This window comes from Bison bison, unplaced genomic scaffold (genome assembly GCF_000754665.1).
Source record: "Bison bison bison isolate TAMUID 2011002044 unplaced genomic scaffold, Bison_UMD1.0 scf7180017864461, whole genome shotgun sequence".
Lineage (NCBI taxonomy): Eukaryota > Metazoa > Chordata > Mammalia > Artiodactyla > Bovidae > Bison > Bison bison.
In genome coordinates this window covers 13,658,570-13,673,652 of record NW_011495023.1, presented here as the reverse complement: position 1 = coordinate 13,673,652, position 15,083 = coordinate 13,658,570, and the positions used below count along the sequence as shown (strand labels likewise).

Genomic DNA, 15,083 nt, shown 5'->3' with positions numbered 1-15,083 from the left:
TAATTTGGATCAGATTGATTGTTATGATCTTGTTCCACATGATTGGGTGCAGCCAAGGACATATGTATTGGACTCGTGATTTTCACATCACCACTGACTTAAAAGTTTTCTGGGGGACTTCCCTGGTGGTCCAGTGGTTAAGACTTTACCTTCCAGTGCTGGGTGTGCAGGTTCAACCCCTGGTCAGGGAACTAAGATCCCACATGCCTCATGGCCAAAAAAGAAAAAAAGAAGACATAAAACAGAAGCAATGTTGTAACAAATTCACGAAAGACTTTAAAATGGTCCACATTAAAAAAAAAAAAAAAACTTAAAAAAAGAATGTTTTCTGAACCAAAATAAGGGCCCCCAGACCAGCAGCATCACTGACTTTTGGGAACTTGCTGGAAAGGCAGATTCCTGGGCCCCACCCCAAAGTACTGAATCAGAAACTCTAGGGTATGCCCCCAAATCTGTATTTTAACAAGCCCTCCTGGAATTCTGATATACTTGAGGCTTTGAGGCTCACTGATTTGTTTCTTTGTTTTCAAATTTTTATTGTAGTTGATTTATAATGTGTTAGTTTCGGGTGTACAGCAAAGTGATTCAATTACACGTGTACATATATGCGTTGTTTGAGATTCCTTTCTCATAGAGGTCATTACATAATCTTGAGTAAGGTTCCCTGTGCTGTACAGTGGGTCCTTGTCGGTTGCCTGTCTTATATGTAGTCGTGTGTATGTATGTGTTCTCATCCCAAGTTCCTGATTTATCTCCCCTTTCCTCTTTGGTGATCATAAGCTTGTTTTCGATATCTGTGTTTCTGTTTTGTAAATAAATTCATTTCTTTCTTTTTTCAAATTAGGTATCAGAGGCCAAATGCTTTAGCATAGACCTTGGTGCAGAGATTGGAATATTCTATGTTCTTGCTGTCCAGCATGGCAGCTGCAAGTGACTGTCAAGGTCTCTAAATGTGGCTACTGTGACCAGGCAACTGAATTACTAATTGTATTTCATGTCAGCTAATCGCAACTTAAATTTATTACTTACTATTTTTCTTTCTTTTTTAGTGTGCATGCGTGCTAAGTTGCTTCAGTCTTTCTACTCTTTGCGGCCCCGTGGACGGTAGCCCACCAGGCTCCTCTGTGATACCCTCATCCCGTTCCCTCACTTCCCACCCCACCACCTCCAGACCTCTGGTGGCAACATAGCTGATCTCTTTTTCAATACGTTTTTTTGGTGTGTTGTGTTGTTATGTTTGGTGTGTGTGTGTTTTTTTTTAATATTAATAGATTTCACTATAAATGAGATCATATAGTATTTGTCTCTGTGTGACTCTCTTCACTTAGCATGATTCCCTCGAGGTCCATCTATGTTGTTGCAAATGACAGGATTTCCTTCTTTTTTTATGGCCAAATTGTGTTTGTGTGTGTGTGAGAGAGAGAGACAGTGAGTGTGTATGTATCACATTTTCTTTATTCATCTGTCAACAGACACCTAAGCTGTTTCCATATCTTGGCTGTTGTGAATAATGCTGCTGTGACCTTGAGGGTAATGACTTTGTTTCCTTCAATTAAATGCCTAGAAGTGGAACTGCTGGGTCATATGGTAGTTCTATTTGTAATTTCTTGAGGAACTGCCACACTTTTCTGTAGAGGTTGCACCATCTTACATTCCCACTCTAGACTTAAGGAGCCACGGGTAGCTAGTGACTGCATACTCACCCTCCCAGCCCCACAGCATCTCCTGCCATTTATTATTGTGTGAATAAACTCCTGAAAGCCTTCAAGAAAATAAGTTATTGATTGTGCAATGGTTAATTTTATCCTGGAAGAAAATTGCTCTTAGAGTGAAGTTCCAGTTGCTACAACAGTAGTTGATTTAGGGTCTGATGTTGGAGAGAGGGTAAGCTGTTGCTAGCTAGTGGGGAAAGCATGTTCCTGAGTGTAACCCTGGTTTTGTGAACATGTTTCATCACCTGTGCAGTGCTGGTGGCTATGCCTGTTGTATGTGTAACTTACGTGGACAGATACATGTCCTGTTAGGAGTCAGGCTGTCATTCAGAACTGAAGCTGGCCAGGGGTTCTTAGAGTTGGAGCTGTCCGTCCAGTGCTTCCTGCCCTAGGGAGCTTTGTAAAGAGATGTTCATGGAAATCAGGCGAGACCCTTTTTGTCTTGCTCCCCTCTTGAGTGTCCCTAGGCACTTTTGGTTTCTAGTCTTAGAACCGTCCAGAGGCTGGTGGCTTAAAAACCTCTGGAACAATTTTTAGTTCATTAGATTGAAGAGGATTCGAAGGAAAAGAGGGTCTTCCTGAGCTTGTTAGCTTGAATAATTAGAAATGCCAGAAGATGCTCCGAGATCAGTCTCTGGGCAGAGTTCCTGGGATGACATGACCCCATCTTTGTCTCCTTTTCCAAAACACAGCAGAAGCTCTGGGCCGAGAGCACCCCCAGCATTCTCTGTTCCTGCAACCAGAGCTAATCGTGGCATGCAGGAGCCTGGGCACCCCTGTGAGTTTCTCTAGCAACTGAAGCCTCAGAATTGAGGCAGCCAACGATATTAGTTAGACAGCAAACGATACTAAATTCTCTGTCACAGGCAAAGTTCTACATGACTGAGCTTCCTAATTGAGGGCCCCATTTCTTGCATTATTTAAATCCATATCATTGATTTTTGCAATCACTGCTTCTCAGAATCACAGAATACTAAAGCTGGGTGGAAGGGAATGGAAAAATGGTCATAATCCAGCCTTCCTAATTTAAACTGAAGGGAGTAGAGGCTCAGAGAGGTTGTGAGTTAAGGACACACAGTGAGTTCAGAGCTGGTCAGGAAAGTGCAGAACTAGCCCAAGACGAGTGAGCCAGGCCTCCTGGGTTCTCGCATCACAGCCTCTCAGTTTCTTCTGTGGACTCGGCTCCTTGTCTGTTGACTCAGTGTGTACCACTGGTGGGGGTGGAGAGGGCTCGGAAACTGGACAGATGGATGAAGAAGGAACATTTCAGATGCATAATAAGAAATGTATTGATGCTCACTGCTTACTTATATTGTAAAATGCTGCTTCTTGCTGGTGTGTCATGTAGCTGTTCTGAAAATTCCAAAAGAATATTCTGACCTGTGACACGTTGCTGCTCCCTTTTCATAATAGATTTTCACAAATTGTTCATGGATCTATGTATATGATTTAGCCACTGTACAACTGTTACTCATATTGTTAACTTTTTTTTTTTTTTTTTTTATGGACAGTTTTGTTGGGATCAGTTTGCTTTCCAGCCACCAGACCTGTCTCTGGTGATTGACTCTGATAACCCACCTTTTTGTAACTTTTTAATTTTTTAAATTAAAAATTTTTTTTCTCTCTCTTTTTTAAAGTATTTATCTATCTGCCTAGGATCTTCGTTGCATCATGTGAGATCTTTTTTGGTTGCAGCTCATGGACTCTCTAGTTGCAGCACGTGGATGGCATATGAGATCTTAGTTCCCTGTCCAGGGATCAAACCTGCATCCCCTGCATTGCAAGGCAGATTCTTAACCATTGGACCACCAGAGAGGTCCCGTGACTTACTTTCTTTAAGTAGTCTGCCTCTCTTACTTTATCCCAAAAGTATTGAAATGTTCAGTGCTATAAGTTTATGCTTCTGTGCACAAAATAAGCATTCTCTAGATGCTGGTTGAAAGCATGAAGGTCATCCCATCCAGACAGGTCTGAGGTTAATTTCCTTTGCTTTTAACTACGGTGGGGGTGGTGAGGGGGAGGATTCTGTAGTCTAGGAAGAATATTAGCTGTAAAAATTTTTTTCCCCTTCTTGTTTGAATGGAGTCTTTAGTAAACGATTCACATGCACACCAAAAATCTGGGAGAGGCTGGGTAAATTGAATGCGGGGTTATTGTTTGTGTCCACAGAACAAAGCCCTAAATCACATTTAGCATAACGTGTGGTTTTAAATTGGACTGATTTAGCAAGGAGAGTGAAATAATCTCTCATCCTGTCAAAAAAGGCGATACCTTCAGACCAGCATTTAATTGCATTGGCAAAGTAACTTCGGGAAAGCGGCAGTAATTCTGGCTGCATTATTCTTGGTTTGTGGTTAAATTGAGATCATCATTTTCTCCTGGTTGCCCTAACTTTCTTTATTGCTCTTCAAGCTAATCAGATGAATGTGGGGAGAGAAGCTTAGTGGTAGCTGGAGGGTGAACAGGGAGAGAGTGAGGTCTGAGCAGGGCTGTAGTCCTCTGTCGATTCGCTCTTGACATACTCCAGGGTCCAGGTAGAGAGAACCCATGAACACCTCTAAATCCAGCAGGCACAGTCTGATGAATTTCCTTGTGCTCATTTATGCAAAGTGAATATGATCCATTCCTGAAAAAGTATGTTACGGAGGGCACACCTAAACATGTGCTTTTGTAACCAGATCCTACAGGTAGGGCTTGTCTGCATTCCTCTTGGTACTGGGGAGTGAGGTACTGGAGGAATTTCTAGTTGCCTCAGTGATCCCCTTAAAGCCTACCTTTTTATCTCCATCCCCACAACCAGCCTCTTCAGTCAACTCATCCACGCCTTGCTCATTTTCCATCTGGACCACTGCCTCTTCCCAGCTGTCTTCGTTCAGACTAATTCCTCTTCTCCACAATCCCTTCCTCTAGCAAACGTGTGTCTCTGAACTTGTACCAGGCCTCTAAAAGTAATCAAGTCATCGATACCTGAGACATTTTATAAAGCTGAAAATGATGACTCAGCTGTAATGAGCGCTGTGCCTGCTACCTTCCTTCTGTTCCCCTGGGAGTTATCCACTGGGGTTCTTGGTATGGCTGTCTTCTTATATATCTCAGGTTTCTGGGGACTTCCCTGGCAGTCCAGTGGCTAAGACTCCACAGTCCCAATGCAGGTTTCCCAGGTTTGATCCCTGGGGGAGGGACTAGATCCCACAAGCTACAACTAAAGATCCTGCATGTTGCAACTAAGACCTAATGCAGACAAATAAATTAGGAAATCAAACAAACAAAAAACCTGAGGTGTCTGGAATGTTACACACACCTGGGCCTTGGCTTTCAGCAACGTTGTCCCCAGGTTTCTCCAGTTTTCTGGGGCACCCCTGGAGGAGGATGTTGAGATGGGAAGAAAATGTACTAACGTAAGACCTAACAGTTCCTTCTGTGGTACCCAAGACCCTTGTCCATAGTTTCAGTTACCTGAATGTTTTGGTATTAAGAGCTTACACGAACCATGAATGGTGGCCAGTGACATGTTTGTGAGAGACTGAATCAGCAGATGGGATACATGAAGTGCAATATATTGAAGTGAGACTTAGTATTTTTGAGATAAAGATGCCTTTGGCTTTTAAATTTGTATTTGCAAGTATATACTGTAGGGAAGGGGAGTGCTTTCAGCTCTCCAGTCGCTTTCTTTAACCTTTGATATGCACACTCACGTTCCCTTCTTGCTACTGAACTGGTTTTTCATATGCCCGAATAATAACAATGTGGTGATCAGTTGCTAATCTGATACAAGGGTGTGTGTGTGTGTGTGTGGATTGAGATGCAAAGGCAAAAATCAGGAACTTGGTAGGTTGATTGTTTTATCACTGAAGATTGAATTTAAACATCATAGTGATTTAGTCAAGTGTTAAGAGAACAGCTCTTCAGATAGCAGATTATTTAAACAGCTTGATGATACACAACTCGGGAAGGGATTTTGGAGTTTGCTGACTTTCTTTTGGAGATGTGAGGGAAGTAGAAGGAAGAAAACAACTGGACTCAGTAGATGTTACATGATTTTAAAAAATACAATTTTACATCTAGGAGAGTAAATCCTAAGAGTTCTCATCACAAGGAAAAACATTTCTTTTGTATTTTTATGAGATGATAGATGTTCACTAACCTTATTGTGATAATCATGATGTAAGTCAAATACTTAGGGTTTACACCTGAAACTTACATAGAGCTGTATGTTGATTACATCTCAATAAAACTGGTGGGAAAAAATTTTAAAAAAAGAAAGAAGTATAGAATGTTCTGTAATGTTTGCTTAGAGACTGTTCATGGCACAGATTTTCTCTTCTGCCCTTTGAGGAAACATTTCCATGTGAAGCCGGTGGTGAGCTACTACCTAAGAAACTCCCTACAGAAATTACGTAAGAGAGATATATATGTGAATAAGGTGATTGCGCTGGAGTTTCATCTTTCTCTCATTTGAAAGGAAAGCAGAATGTGTCGCTGGCATTCGCTGCCAGGGGCGAGGTTCCTGCATTCACACTCAGCGTTTCTGTTTCCACAGCTGTGCCACCAAACATAGCAGAACTGAAGAATCTGGAAGTACTTAACTTTTTTAATAACCAGATTGAGGAGCTGCCCACGCAGATCAGCAGTCTGCAGAAACTCAAACACCTGAACCTGGGGTGAGTCTGCTGGAGGGAGAGGGGAACAAGAGGAGGAGGAGCTGGAATCCGGGATGCCGGTGGGAGCGAGGGAGGGGTTTGCCATTTTCAGGAGCAGCAGATCTCTAATTTTTTCCCCATGTTTTAGGTTTTTAAAAAAGTTTTATTGTTTTAATACATCCTTTCAATGGCCTACATTAGCGCAAATCTGTGTGCTAATTGAGAAGCTAATTGTTGGTGTAATAAGGGAGTTTATTTTTACTGTATTTTGTTTCCAATAAAATTTTATTTCCGTTATGTTGCCTAAGAAGGAACCTATTTGCATAGCTAGCTTGAACTGTACAGGCCAGTTGTAATATGGTTGCTTTTTTTCTCTCCATATTGAGTAGAAATAGTGTCTAAAGCACCTTCCTTCTATGGAGGGAAGGATATGTTTTCTAACACTACTACATTGATTCTTAACAATTTTTCCTTTTTATATTTGAGAAGTTATCAATCCTGTATCTGTCTTTATACAAAGGTGAAGAGAGGAGTTTTGATTCAGCTGAGGTTACAGAACCAGGTGCAGTGAATTAATAGTAATACCTTGTGTTCTTTTGTTGCTTTACAGTTTTTAGAGTCCTCATACCAGTGTCTGACCCTCTTAACAATTGGGACTGGGGAAGGGCAGGCATTACGGATTTCATTGTGTGGAAGGAAGCCAAGCCTTTTTCAAGAGGTTAAGTGGCTTGCTCCTGATTGGTCCTCAGGTTAGTGGCTGAGCAGACAGAGAATCCCACTGTCCATCAGACACTATACGCGCCCCCCAAAACTTGGACTTCTGAATTCCAGCTTCATTGTTGAGCTCTTTAAGGATACTGTCTGCTCCAAGCCTCATCCTCCATGTAAAGTAATATATCATTAAATTTTAGTCATAAACACTGATTCAGTTAGTGATTTGCATGGAGTGGCTATAGCAGCTGGCCAGGTATTTGTCAATTTACTAGGAAGCAATTGTGAAAAACAAAAATCATTCATGGATTGATTTTTAGTTCATGTTTTTCCACTGGGAGTCTGGTTAGATGCTCTTCATTTGCTATTCACTCCGGTTGAGAGACAGTCTTTGTAAGAACTGTGAGCATTCTTTTCTCATAATGTCTGAGAGGAAGTAGGGTTTAGAAGAAGGGGAAAGTCACCTGATATCAGACAGCTTTCTCTGACATATACGGAGACTGTACTCATCTGGCAAACCAGAAAAGAAAGGCTCCTCTGTTTATATCTCTGTTTTGAAAGATTAAGTCCTAATATTTCATTTGCATTCAAGAAGGAAGCTAAAACAAGACATATGTAATGGGTTGGCCCAAATGAACTTTTTCGCCAGCCCAATATTAGACATGTATTCTTACTATTAAATTCTTCATCGTTTACTGAGGGAGTTGATATATATAAGGTACAAGAGAACCACCTAGGTCCGAGATGGTGGACAAGTTGACTTTCATTAGACCTCAAGCCTCAGTAAGTGCTCATTTTAACATATTGTATAAATGACACACCCATAGTTGCCATGGTAGTTCCTAGGTGGACCATAAAAGGTCAAAAAGTGGGTGGTGGCCCAATTTCTGGAAATCATGCCCCTCACCCAAAATAGTTGGGATAATCCTCCCATTCATTGGTGTATGAAATTACCCACCCCAATAAAAACTGATAACCCCATACCCTGGTGCCTCTTGACTTCTGAGATGGATGGCCACACTCTTGTCTGTGGAGTGTATGTCTGTCTGAATAAACATTCTTTCACCTAAAAAATGGTGCTAGGAATAGTACCTGGCACATTCATCATCATCATTGTTTTATTTATAGATTCATTTATCTTGGGACTATGTAAGTGCCTTTTCTACATGAGAGCCTTGCTCGTTTGAAGATCAGTGATGAATGTTGCAGCCTTAAGGATGGGGGCAGAGCAGCTGTCAGCGAGCAGGGAAGTGTGCAGCTGGATTGCTGACCAGTGGGAGGTGGTCAGGTAACAGTGGGGAAAGGGGCCAGGAGCGTGTTAGCATATAGGTGAGATTGGTGGAAGGATTCCTACAAGCTGTAGCAGTAGAGCTGAGACTCCGATACTGAGAGGACTGACAGGTAGATGGACGACATCTCTGATTGTGAGAAGGACTTATTTAAAAGCTCAGTATGTACATACAGTGGAATATTACTCAGCCATAAAAGGAACAAATGTGAATCAGTTGTGCTGAGGTGGATGAACGTAGAGCCTGTTTGTTATAAGTCAGAGAAAAATACGTATTAACATATATGTAGAATCTAGCAAAATGGTACTGATGAACCTATTTGCAGAGGAAGAATAGAGACACCAGCATAGAAAATGGACTTGTGGACCCAACAGGGGAAGGAGAGGGCGGACGAATCGAGAAAGTAGCTTTGACAGATAAACACTACCACATGTGAGACAGGTAGCTAGTGGGAAGCTGCTGTATAACACAGGGAGCTCAGCCCCACGCCCTGTGATGATCCAGAGGGGTGGGATGGGACTTGGGGTGGACGGAGGCTCAAGAGGGAGGGGACATATATATAGTTATGACTGGTTTGTGTTGATGTATGGCAGAAACCAGCACAACATTGTAAGGCAATTATCCTCCAATTAAAATAAACTGAGAAAAGATAAAAAGCTCAGAGCACCGCCTGTTCCAGGCGTTGCAAGTCTCGTGGTGTCCTGAGTGTAAAGTGTAAGGCGGGAGGAGGTGAGGCAGGAGATGAGGCCAGGCAGAGAAGCACTCATCTGTGCATTCGATGAGTGTTTCTGGAGCTCTCTGTTCAGGTGCTGGCCATCCGGCCCTCAGGGATCCTATATCACAGGTGGGGAAACAGCCTGGAAATAAGTAAATGTCCATCGTGGCAGGGAGTTGAGTGCTAATGGAGGGCCTTGTGTCAGATAAAGGAGCTCTGGTCTTAACCTGCTGACCACTGGGGAGTTGTCACCGGGAAGTGGCGGATAACATGATACTGGTATGAAAGATCACGTGGAGGAGAAGTTGGATGAAACCCACCAGGTTAGCGTTTCTGGTGAACCAGGGTAGGAACAGTGAAGGTGGGGAGGGATTTTATATGAAAAGCAGATACAAGTGGTAAAATTCATGAGGCGGTACGGATGGGACGATGGAGCTGAAATAGATGTATAGAAACAGTTTTGGGGAGGACGGAAGGGGCCTAGGTTTTGTTCGGTTGAGTTCAAGGTGCTTCAGGACAGAGTTGTAAACTTTCCTTTTTAATCGAACACTTTTGAATTGCCTCTTTGTCGACTTTGAAGCTGTTTGCATTTTTGGCTCTTGCTGATTTATTGATTGTATAACACTCTCTGGATTTAATTACGTAGCTGTATGGATGGGGTTGTCAGAGTTTGAACCCAATTCCTAGTTCTCTGGGAGAGGGATTAAGATAGGTTTCTGTAAATGGTACTTTTTTCCTCAAATGGCATGAAGAATTTTATCTGTGCAGCCCTGGTTAAGGCAAGGCATGGAGGAGGACTCAGAATAAACAGACAATTAAAAAAAAAAAAAGTGCAGCAGAGCAGTTAGGCCACATGTAATCCAAGCTTCATGTTCAGCCAGATGTTGATTTTGAAGTTTTATATCCAATTTTCTATTTATTCTGATGATCCCCAAACCAGAGAGGATTGTAGGCCATCTGAATAAACAGAAGGATGATGCTCTTCATTCTTCCATTGTGTCATTCATTATGCAGAGTTATTTTTATTTTATTAAAAAAGTGTAAAGTCACATAGGTTACAAGGTGGTAATTATTTTGGGTATAACCTCATGGCCAAGAGCATCATGCCAACTGTTCTGGGATAACTTGTTTTTTGCTATGTTTCTTGGCATGTGGGATCTTAGTTTCCTGACCAGAAATCGAGCCCCAGCCCCCTTCTTTTGGAAGCATGGAGTCTTAACCACTGGACCACCAGGGAAGTCCCTGGAATAACTTTTGACCTTTTGACCTAGTTAGATGAAGGAGCTTATCTTACGAAGATTTAGAAGTTTTCACTGAGCACAGTGTTGAGTGTTCATGGTTTTGCTCTTTGTTTTGTTTTGCTAAGTGTGTGAGCAGGTCACTGTGGAGGTGAGGAAAAAATCTGCCTTTCAGGCAAGAAGGTTTTATTGAATCAGGAATCACCCCAGAGGACCTCTGGAGATCAGTGTTCCAAAAGAGAAGTGTTCAAATGGGCCTTCCTTTAGCTTTTGAAGAGGAAAAAGGGGAAAAGTGCCAGACATCCTTTGACTCTGGTTTTGTCAAGTTCTCCATCATATGCGGGCATCTTCCCATTTCCATATGCATTTGAAAAACGTTCACCTGCAAACAGAACTTAAACCATTGGGCATGGTTGAGTCATCAGGAGCTTTATCTTCTAACACCTGAATTGGTTGGAGAGTAAGCAGATGGGGAAGCCATCCTTGATGGTTCAGACTCCACAACGGTCTCCTTAGGCAAGCTCGTCTCTTTGAGGCTGACTCAGATTCTCTTTCCAGCTTCGTGAAAAGCAGTTGTAGTTACAGCCATCATTTCTTGAGAACCTACCTGGGAGCCAGAAATTGTTTTAGGGGCTTCCCATGTCTTCTCTCTCCACTTTCTAGTGGTCCTTCTGGGAAGGTATCTCTAGCCTCATCTTCAGTTCAGTCACTCAAAACTCGTGTCCGACTGTTTGCGACCACATGGACTGTGGCAACCAGGCCACCCTGTTCATCACCAACTCCCAGAGTTTACTCAAACTCATGTCCATCGAGTCAGTGATGCCATCCAACCATCTTATCCTCTGTCGTCCCCTTCTCCTCCTGCATTCAGTCTTTCCCAGGATCAGGGTCTTTTCCAATGAGTCAGCTCTTTGCATCTGGTGGCTACAGTGTTGGAGTTTCAGGTTCAGGATCAGTTACAGCATTCATCTTGCAGTTGAGGAAATCGGGTCTCAGAGAAGCTGAGTTACCCAAGGCCACCTGGTCAGCGAGCGCTGGAGCTAGACCTCCACCCTAGCTCTGTTCTGTCCTCTCTGGGCATCCTTGAGTGCTGGAGTTCTCGGAGGACGCCCTGAAAAGAGGCAGCTCCCATGTGTAGATGGAGATGTAGATGACCCCTGCAGGGAAAGGCAGCACATGCCACCCGTCAGTGCCAGGGAGCCAGGGAGTCACCCTTTGTGTGCGGTGTCCAGAGGTACAGGTCCAGTGGTAGCTGAGTCGACCCTGCTTTGAGACCTTCCCGATGCATTGTTAGGGCTTTCTTTCTGCCCTCTGGATTAGCAGGCCCAGTGCCGTCCCCGCTGCCGACTGCAGGGGCCTCTGCTGAGTCCCTGACACCTTGGAGGAGAGGGGAGTGGAATTGGTTTCTTGCTCAGGGAATAAAAAGAACCTTCAGTTTAGTAGATTCTTGACATGCACAGGTGGATAGGCTCGGGCTTGCTCTAGGCTGGAGAGTGGACAAGATCTGTCTTTTTGGTGAGACGCTTCTTCCCACTAAGAAAGTCTGAAAGTGGATTTCTTGCATCTTATGTTTCAAAAGTGTACTTCTGGGTTTGGAAAGAAAAAATTTTATTTGTCATTTTCAAAAATGGGTAACTCAGAGCAAGATTTAAGGAAGGAAGCACTTGCTGTATACTTCCGTGCCTTTCTCACTGTCTCTGATTTCTTTCCTTCAGTTTACTCAGCATCCTCACGTGGGGGTCCAGGAATCAGGGGTGCCTTGGCCTCCAGGAGTGCTGGGGGCTCTTACATACCTGTCATTCTCATCAGGAGAGTCAGAGGTCCTTGGTGCTGAACCTGTGTTAACCTGACACTCCATTGCTATGTTCCAGAGGTCATTATAAGTACTGTTCCGCCTGCATTTCAGTTTTGGAGACCCCGTGAAACACTTGACACAGATGTGCTTCACAAATTGTGAATTCACAGAAAGTATCAGTTATTAGGGCTTCCCAGGTGGCACAGTAGGGAAAAAAAACGAAAACAAAAACCCACCTGCCAATGCAGGAGATGTAAGAGATGCAGATTCAATCCCTGGATTGGGAAGATCCCCTGGAGAAGGAAATGGCAACCCACTCCAGTAATCTTCTGTGTAAAATCCCATAGACAGAGGAGCCTGCTGGGCTCCAGTCCATGGGATTGCAAAGAGTTGGGCACAACTGAGCACAGCACAGCAGCAGCAGCAGTTCAGCAAATTGTGCTGGAGGTTAACTTGCTAACTGTAAAGTTAACCTAAGATTTCATACCCATCAAGAGGTGGGCATCGCTTTTTTTCTAGTTTCTCTCTGCTCTCAGCTGTTTCCTGTGAGGCCTGTTTGGTGGGTTTGAATAGGATTGTGTGTCATGTGAGAAGGATTGGGGTCTAGAATTATGTTTGGCATCACAGCACCCCCCCCCCTTTCAGTATTTGTCAGTCTATATTATTAAAAAATTTTTTGAAATCATATTTTAAGTGTATTCAAAGAGAATAATATTAAAAAAAATAAGAGTCTTACAAGTGGAACATAATAGAAAAATATTTTTCTTAGCTTTCCTTAGCTTTCATTGGAGGTGTGTATGTGTGTAAGGGCTTGCTTCCCTGGTAGCTCAGATGGTAAAGAATCCACCTGTGATGCAAGAGACCCAGGTTCCATCTCCGGGTCGGGAAGATGCCCTGGAGAAGGGAATGGCAACCCACTCCAGAATTCTTGCTTAGAGAATCCCAGAGACAGAGGAGCCTCAGCCATGGAGTCACAAAGAGTCAGACATGACTGAGCAACTAACACTTTCGCTTTTTACATATATATTAAAAATTTTTCAATTGTGATATAAAGTACGCATAACATAAGTATACCGTATTTATGTTTATGCGATTCAGAAGCATTACGTGTATTCCCATTGTTTTGCAGCCTATCTCTAGAAGTTTCTCATCTTGCCATACTAAAACTTTATACCCATTAAAAACTCCCCATTCCCCTCCTCCCTCCCCATCCCCGGTCCCTGGCAAACTTGATTCTAATTGGAGATGGTACTGAACTACTATCAGTAGTTGCAAAACAAAACAAAATAAAGTGGTTTTTTTTTTTTTTTTGGTCTCCCATTGGGAGGAATAAGCAAAATCAAATAAAGCAGAAGTCTGAAAACTATGAGACTTCACATATATCTTCTGAGGTCTTATCATTGCTACACTTATAAAGAAGTTTTTCTCTAGAAGGAAAGATATTTTGTGATGTGTTTATTTTCTGTGTAAAACAGTGTTGGAGCACCACCATTGGAGAAAGTGACAGCTAAGGCATTTTCAAATGTTTCATGGACTTGGAAATCACCTGGCTAGAATTACTAGGCTGGTAAAAATAACATAAAGTGAATGGGATTACGGTTGGGTTTTCAGCTTTGAGCCCCTCACAGGTGACTCTGAGACTCGGCACACAGAGGTGATCTGAGTAGTCCATATACATACATGTTTTGTGTGTGACATTTTATATTTTTACCCCCAACAACAGCATGAATAGACTAAACACTCTGCCTCGAGGATTTGGATCGCTTCCGGCTCTGGAGGTCCTTGATTTGACTTATAACAACTTAAATGAAAATTCTCTTCCTGGAAACTTCTTCTATCTGAGTAAGAAACTTTTAATCCTATAAATCTCCTTAAAATGGTCCTCTGCATTCTAAAAGGGAAATTTATTTGCCAGGTCCCAAACTCCAAGAGAAATTATTGGACATATATATATATTTTTTACTTCACATTCCTTTGAATGTTCCCTCATAGCTCAGCAGTATGTATATTTGATAAATTGTGATCTAACACCATTGCACTCAAGTGGACTTGGTAATGTCATATTAACTTTATGATAGAAATTTTTGCCTAAATGAGATCATCTCACATTTAGCTAGATAGCTTGATTGTCTTTTTAAAGAACATGCAAAAAAAAATTATATATATATATATGTATATGTATAGTATGTGACTTTCTCATGTGTTGCTATTAATGATTTGAAGGCTTTTTGCCCAAAGATATTCCAATAAGTTACTTATAAAAATATACATTAATAAACCACTAGCAGAATTTTAAACATTTCTAGCCAAGATTCTTATTATAAGACTTTTAAAAAGTATTCTTATTGATATTATCTGTTTCGTCTACAGCATGTCATCAGACACTAAGAAATCACCAGTCATAGATGAACACACTTTATCCTCTTATATGTAAACACATTTCTTGCTGCAGATGCTTGTGAAAAATAGGAAAAAGTGATTTTCTGAGAACTCATAAAATATTTAGGAAAGAGTTGTTGTCTTTAGGTGAATGTTCTGTTTTTCCAAATAGTGACATAGCTGGCCTCCAGAGATTCCGATTTTTCTGAGTTAGTCTCTATAAAGTTTCTTTTCTTTTTTTTTTTTTTAACCTTCCATATATACTTTATCAGGGCTTCCCTGGTAACTCAGCTGGTAAAGAATCTGCCTGCAATGCAGGAGACCCCAGTCCGATTCCTGGGTCTGGAAGATCCCCCAGAGAAGGGATAGCTACCCACTCCAGTATTCCTGGGCTTCCCTGGTGGCTCAGACAGTAAAGAATCACCTGCAATTCGGGAGACCTGGGTTCGATCCCTGGGTTGGGAAGATCCCCTGGAGGAGGACATGGCAACCCACTCCAGTTTTCTTGCCTAGAGAATCCCCATGGACAAAGGAGCCTGGTGGGCTACAGTCTGGGGGGTCACAAAGAGTCAGACACAACTGAGAGACTAAGCACAGCATGTAA

At 42.3% G+C, this 15,083-nt stretch overlaps 1 protein-coding gene across 2 annotated transcripts in view; it reads left to right on the top strand.

The window, feature by feature from the left end:
• The window catches only part of RSU1 (Ras suppressor protein 1), a 201,530-nt gene that overhangs the window by 43,029 nt on the left and 143,418 nt on the right, over positions 1-15,083 (top strand). For both annotated transcript variants that reach the window (XM_010859972.1, XM_010859973.1), the window contains exons 4-5: positions 6,253-6,373; positions 13,824-13,942. In XM_010859972.1, the coding sequence (XP_010858274.1) occupies positions 6,253-6,373; positions 13,824-13,942 (240 nt within the window). The remainder of the gene's footprint in view (positions 1-6,252; positions 6,374-13,823; positions 13,943-15,083) is intronic.